The sequence below is a fragment of the Colobus angolensis genome, unplaced genomic scaffold (assembly GCF_000951035.1).
Source record: "Colobus angolensis palliatus isolate OR3802 unplaced genomic scaffold, Cang.pa_1.0 Scaffold333, whole genome shotgun sequence".
Classification (NCBI taxonomy): Eukaryota; Metazoa; Chordata; class Mammalia; order Primates; family Cercopithecidae; genus Colobus; species Colobus angolensis.
The window spans coordinates 591,073-597,940 of record NW_012116633.1 but is presented as its reverse complement, the minus strand read 5'-3'; the positions used below and the strand labels follow the sequence as shown (position 1 = coordinate 597,940).

General features: G+C 46.9%; 1 protein-coding gene across 1 annotated transcript in view; it reads right to left on the bottom strand.

Annotated features, from left to right (window-relative positions):
• Positions 1-2,147: 2,147 nt before the first annotated feature.
• LOC105518950 (beta-glucuronidase) overlaps positions 2,148-6,868 on the bottom strand; it is a 25,114-nt gene continuing 20,393 nt past the window's right edge. The window contains exons 9-10 of the mRNA XM_011952119.1: positions 5,781-5,916; positions 2,148-2,527 (exon numbers count right to left, since the gene is read on the bottom strand). Coding sequence (XP_011807509.1) covers positions 2,361-2,527; positions 5,781-5,916 — 303 coding nt within the window. The 3' untranslated portion in view covers positions 2,148-2,360. The remainder of the gene's footprint in view (positions 2,528-5,780; positions 5,917-6,868) is intronic.

Genomic DNA, 6,868 nt, shown 5'->3' with positions numbered 1-6,868 from the left:
GTTACCTGTGGAAGTTGTGCTCCCATTATTCTTAAACTGCAGGGTTGCATTCCAAAAAAGAAGCTGAAACGAGGTCTTTTTAGACTCGGTAGGAGCCTTATATTCTTGAAGTCAATACTGTCACCTCATTTCTAAGGTATACAGGGTTGATTGTTTTTCTCTTAAATCATACATAACTTGGAGAAGATTCAGAGTCCTCAGACCTCTAGATCTTGGAATTCCTGTGGGTTTATGATGTATGTGATTGTCAAAAATTAATGACAAAATGTGTCACTGCCTACTGTTCTGTGAACACTCAGAATGTGTTAATGAGCTGTTTTTCCACAGTTTTACTTTGGCTTACCTTGAATACTCCACATATAATCCTCTAAAAAGGTAGCATCGGCAAGAAGGATGAATCTGTTGGAAATACAGCTGAGCTATCCTTCATGGACTAGAACAAGTGTGTCCTGTGCTGGAGCTTAAGACCTGTGGAAAGGGACGCTGCCCCCACCGGGCGCAATGGCTCACGCCTGTAATCCAGCACTTTGGGAGGCCAAGGTGGGTGGATCACTTGAGGTCAGGAGTTCAAGACCAGCCTGGCCAACATGGTGAAAGCCCGTCTCTACTAAAAATACAAAAAAACTAGCCAGGATTGTGGTGTGTGCCTGTAATCCCAGCTATTCAGGAGACTGAGGCAGGAGAATTGCTTGAACCCGGGAAGAGGTTGCAGTGAGACGAGATCATGCCACTGCACTGCAGCCTGGGCAACAGAATAAGACTCCATCTCAAAAAATAAAATAAAAAAAAGGGACTGCCCCTAATTTGTAAACCACTTAGATGTATCTACTGTATTTAACTTTTCTTAATGTTTGTCAACTTTTACTCATTATACTTTGACATACTGGAACACAAAACTTGATTCCTTTGAAAACTAAAGAGAGGTTGATAAAAAATATACAAGCCCTAGATCTTAATTGGAACTGACTACACTCTCATTTTTTAAAAATGGACTGACGATGCCTAATAAAACCAGGCGAAATTAACTTTATTCTTTCTTTCATGGAGCTTGCACAGGAAAGCTAAAAAGGAGGGTCTGTGTGGAGACAGGGGGCTCAACTACAAGAGAGGGGAAATCAAGTTCTATAGCAAGAATCATACTGGAGGACGGGCACGGTGCCTCACGCCTGTAATCCCAGCACTTGGGGAGGCTGAGGCAAGCGGATAATCTGAGGTCAGGAGTTCGAGACCAGCCTGGCCAAGATGGCGAAACCCCATCTCTACTAAAAATATTTTTAAAAATTTAGCTGGGAGTGGTGGCAGTTGCCTGTAGTTCCAGCTACTTCAGAGGCTGAGGCAGGAGAATTGCTTGAACCCCGGAGGTGAAGGTTGCAGTGAGCCGAGGTTGCGCCACTGCACTCCAGCCTGGCCGACAGAGCAAGACTGTCTCAAAACAAACAAAACAAAACACAACAAAACTGTATCGGTTCACTTTCAACTGACTGGACAGGAAAAGGAATATTTTTCCAAAGCGTATACTTCAAATCAGAACTGATGCACCATACTTGCCTTACTGGAGCCCGCAAAGAGAGGGAGGAGAGGGTCCTTAAGGAAAGACTGTGCTCTGGGAGGGGGTAGGCGGCGTCATTTCGGGGTGTAAAGCCATGGAATGCTGATTTGTAGGCAGAGTTGTTTAAGGAGGTCTTGTCACACTCAGTGGCATCCGTTATGATAAAGCTCTTACACTCATCTGTCCGTTTCTGTCAAGACCCTATGGCTGAGGTCAGAAGGATGCCCTGGGAGAACTAGTTACCTCTAACCTTCCAGTTCGGACACTGCCAGCTTAACTACGTGGAAACTGGCTCACAGACCCTGCTAAGTGCTGCAGCATGACAGCGTTTCTATGAATTTGTTGGTACATGTGGGACTTTAGCTCGTCTGAGGAGTTGAACAGCAGCTGTGAAAGTCTTCTACTCACTCCCTGTCGAGGCTGGCCCGGTTTGCTACAGAAACACGGCGGCCCTAGGACCATGGGGCTATTCCTGCAGATGCCTTCTGGAACCAGCTGCTCTGAACATGGTGGGGGTGTTGGAGCAGCAGTTTCTCCACAGTCCACACATAGTTAAGGCTCTGAAAACAGCGCGACGCACAGAAATGATTTCAGATGCTTTTCAGTAGCCACTTGCATGCCCACTCTTTATTTCCATACTAGAAAATCTTTTATTTCCACCTCTAGTGTTCCCTGCTAGCACAGATGACCAGCACACCCAGGCCAGAAACGTTCTGGTCTGCCGTGAACAGTCCAGGAGGCACTTGTTCTGCTGCTGTGGAAGTCACCCTGACTTGGGGAGGAAGGGACACACAGGTGGTGTCAGTCTTGCTCAAGTAAATGGGCTGTTTTCCAAACACTGTGACTTGGCTACTGAGTGGGAATACCTGGTTTCATTGGCAATCTTCCAGTATCTCTCTCGCAAAAGGAACGCTGCACTTTTTGGTTGTCTCTGCCGAGTGAAGACCCCCTTTTTATTCCCCAGCACTCTCGTTGGTGCTAAAAAAAACAAACAAACAAAAAAACACAAAGCGATTCAGATGACTTCTGATGGATCAAGTTAGAACCACACTGGGGCCAAGGTAGGCACTACATAGAAATGTCTTTTCTTTTTCTTTTTTCTCACTGTCCCCCAGGCTGGAATGCAGTGACAATCATAAATCCCTGTGGCCTCAACCTCCTGGGCTCAGGCGATCCTCCGCCTCAGCCTCTCAAATAACACCATACTTGGCTAATTTTTTTTTTTTTAAGTAAAGACAAGGTCTCATTATGTTGCCCAGGCTGGTCTCAAACTACTGGGCTCAAGCAATCTGCCCTCCTCAGCCTCCCCATAGTGCTGGGATTATAAGCACGAGCAACCATGTTCAGCCAAATGTCCTCTTATAGTTTCAGGATGCTTGCTGTGAAGTGACAATTTATGGGTTGAAATATTTAAATACCACTGTTCTGCCCAAACACTCAGGTTTCCTGATGTGTTAATTCCTAGTTTTCTAGTCTGTTACAGGAAAAACCCAAAACAGTGGCTGGGTGTGGTGGCTCATGCCTGTAATCCCAGCGCTTTGGGAGGCTGAGGCAGGTGGATCACCTGAGTTCAGGAGTTCGAGAGCAGCCTGGCCAACGTGAGAAAACCCCGTCTCTGTTAAAAATAAAAAAATTGGTTGGGCACGGTGGCTCATGCCTGTGTAATCCCAGCACTTTGGGAGGCCAAGGCAGGCAGATCACAAGGTCAGGAGTTCCAAACCAGCCTGGACAATATGGTGAAACCTCATCTCTACTAAAAATACAAAAATTATCCGGGCATGGTGGTGGGTGCCTGTAGTCCCAGCTACTCAGGAGGCTGGAGCAGGAGAATTGCTTGAACCCAGGAGGCAGAGGTTGCAGTGAGCTGGGATCGTGCCACTGCACTCCAGCCTGGGTGACAGAATGAGACTCCATCTCAAAAAAAAAAAAAAAAAAGCACCAAAAGTTTATCTTTTACTTGCAAAAATAAGGTTTACATGCTGGCTTCCCAGCTGTATGGTAACTAGGTAGGCAGAGGGCTGTGGGTATCTAGGACAGTTACCCTTCAAAAGGCTTGGGTCTTTCTGAAGAGACAGCGCCTAGTGGGAGCCGGGGTCCTGACCAGCGACAGGTGCCTACGTGGGACCTACTCATGGAGTTCAAAGTCCTCTGGGGCAGGGCCGATGTTCAGCTTGTCAGCACCCACCACCAGTGGTCATCAGGCCTGAGCTGAGGCTGGTGGGAAACACAGCTGGCAAAGACCCGTCAGGGCTGTGCTCTCAGGACACTCTCCGTCCCCAGTGAGACCACCACTAAATGGAAATGTTAAATGGAAAGGAGGCCTTCCCCACCGAAAGGTTCAAGACTGTTTCTTCCATGAGTGAACACAGGCACCAAGTACTTCGTCAAATGCAGCCCTTACAACACCCACAAGGTGGCGGCACTATCCCCACTGGACAGGCTTATGATACGCTTAGGCGACTTGCCCATCGTGATGCAGCTCATTTCTTTTTTCTAAGATCGAGTCAGCCAGCCACGATGGCTCACGCCTGTAATCACAGCACTTTGGGAGGCCCAGATGCGTGGATCCTCTGAGGTCGGTAGTTCAAGCACAGCCTGTCCAACATGGAGAAACCCTGTCTCTACTAAAAATACAAAATTAGCCGGGTGTGGTGGTGCATGCCTGTAATCCTAGTTAATTGGGAGGATGAGGCAGGAGAATTGCTTGAACCCGGGAGGTGGAGGTTGCAGTGAGCTGAGATAGCGCCACTGCACTCCCGCCTGGGAAACAAGAGCAAAACCCCCTCTCAAAAAAAAAGACTCACTTTATTGCCCAAGCTAGAGTACAGTGGTCTGATCTTAGCTCATTGCAATCTTCATCTCCCAGGTTCAACCGATTCTCATGCCTCAGTCTCCCAAGTGGCTGGGATTACAGGCATGTGCCACCATGCCCGGTTAATTTTGTATTTTTAGTAGAGATGGGGTTTCTCCATGTTGGCCAGGCTGCTCTTAAAACTCCTGACCTTAGGTGATCTGCCCACCTCAACCTCTCAAAGTGCTGGGATTACAGGCATAAGCCACCGCACCCAACCTGCAGCTCATTTCTTATCACATAAAGCCTCACGCCTCTCCACAAAACTGCCATCATGGATGTCCCCAGACACCATTTATTGCAGGTGCCACGCAGAGAAGAGCTTCCTGTTCTCCTTTTCCCTTTACTTCTTCTTTCTCACCTCATCTTGTTCATTCATTCATCCCTTTTCCACTCTCACTTTTAAGCTTTAACCTTTCAAAGGCCTGTCTTCCCCTGTAAGTAATATAATTCCCACCATTACCATGTCCTTCTCCAACCCACCAAACTGCCATCCTGAGTTTACAGTAAGTCCATAAACTAAGAAGAAATGGGACACATTCACTGCAAATATGGCAGCCCCTCATCCATCCCCACATGAGAGCGCAGATGTTACTCTCTTTGAAGACCAATTTTGTTTTTTTAAAGGCAGGTCTCGCTCTGTTGCCCAGGCTCTCGTGCAGTGGTGCAATCACAGCTCACTGCAGCCTCCAACTCCTGTGCTCAGGTGATCCGCCTGCCTCAGCTTCCCAAGCAGCTGGGACTACAGGCACACACCACGACCCCTAGCTAATTTATTTTTGTAGAGATGGGGTCTTGCTATGCTGAACAGGCTGGTCTCAAACTCCTGGCCTCAAGCGATCCTCCCACCCTTGCCTCCCAAAGTGCTGGGATTACAGGCGTGAGCCACCATGCCCAGCCTGAAGACTTTTAAATGCTGCCACATTTAAGACGCGTTGAAACTCACCTGTATTCGATGAGCCTGCTTTTCGCGAGTGGGTAATATACAACAGCCTGAAATACCTTAAGCTTCTCAGGCTTTGTACCCTACTATGGAATAATGACTGTTTCCCAAAAGTAAATCCATAATGAGGTCCAGTTTTTCCTTCCTCCTTGGCTATGAAATAGACAAGAACAAGGCAAGCTAGCCATTTCCGTCTCACCATAGCTGACTCTCCTGTCTGCTTTTTGACCATATTTGGGAGGCGGGGGCCTGAGTGCTTTCCTACTTCCTAAGCACAACTTACTTTTCCTACGAAATTCTCAACGCAACCTACATGGATTAAACCAGCTTCCCCACTTTGTTTCCAATATTCTTATAACTGAAATGGCCAGCATTGGCAAGGCAACCTGAAAAAATAAGGACGGGTACGTTATCTCATAAGCCAAACTGCCACTTACACTGTTCAGTCATGAAATCGGCAAAATTCCAGATGAGCTCTCCAACCACGTACTTTCTGCGTTTTTGATCCAGAACCACATGGTACTGCTCTAGCAGACTCTTCTGGTACTCTTCAGTGAACATCAGAGGTGGATCCTGGGATTCAAGGCAAAGAGAATGTAAGAGTCAGAACTGGCAGAATTGTAAAGTTAGATAAAAATAAAGATCCACTTGATGGTGACCAAAATATCTGTCCTTGCAGGGGGCTATAGTGACTGCAGGACTCACTGATGCTGGGGTAAACACAGCCAGGGAATGATGTAACCCAGAATAAAAAAGGAAGTTTAAAAAGAAAACAACTTAATGAGCAACTGCTTTATTTATAAACATAATTTGATATTCGCTTTACATTACTTTTCCACCTCTATCTGCTAGTACAGTCTTAAGGCTACACTACACTACAGGTAAAAATATGTCTTTGGGCCAGGTGCAGTGGCTCTTGCCTGTCATCCCAGCAGTTTGGGAGGCTGAGGTGGGAGGACTGCTTGAGCCCTGGAGATCAAAGCAGCAGTGAGCTGTGTTCACAACACTGCATTCCAGCTTGGGTGACACAGCAAGACCCGATCTCAAATAAATAAATAAATAAATAAATATAATTAAATTAAACTAAACCAGGCTGGGCATGGTAGCTCAGGTCTGTAATCCCAGCACTTTTGGAGGTCGAGGCAGGAGGATCACTTGAGCCCGGAGTTCAAGACTAGTCTAGGCAACACAGTGAGACCCAGTCTCTACAAAAAGCCTAAATGTTAGCCAGGTGTGGTGGCGCACACCTGTGGTTCCAGCTACTCTGGGGACTAAGGAGGGAGGATCGCTTGAGCTAAGGAGGGCGAGCAGTGAGCTGTGACTGCGCCACTGCACTCCAGCCTGGGCAACAGAGTGAGGCTGTCTCAAAAAAAAATCATTTTAAACTAAATCAATTCAGTTATCCTAGTCATATATCAAGACCTCAGTAGCCATGTGTAGCTAGTGTGTACCATTTCAGACAGTGCAAATGTAGAACATTTCCATCACTGCAAGAGTTTTTTTTTTTTTTTTGAGACGGAGTCTC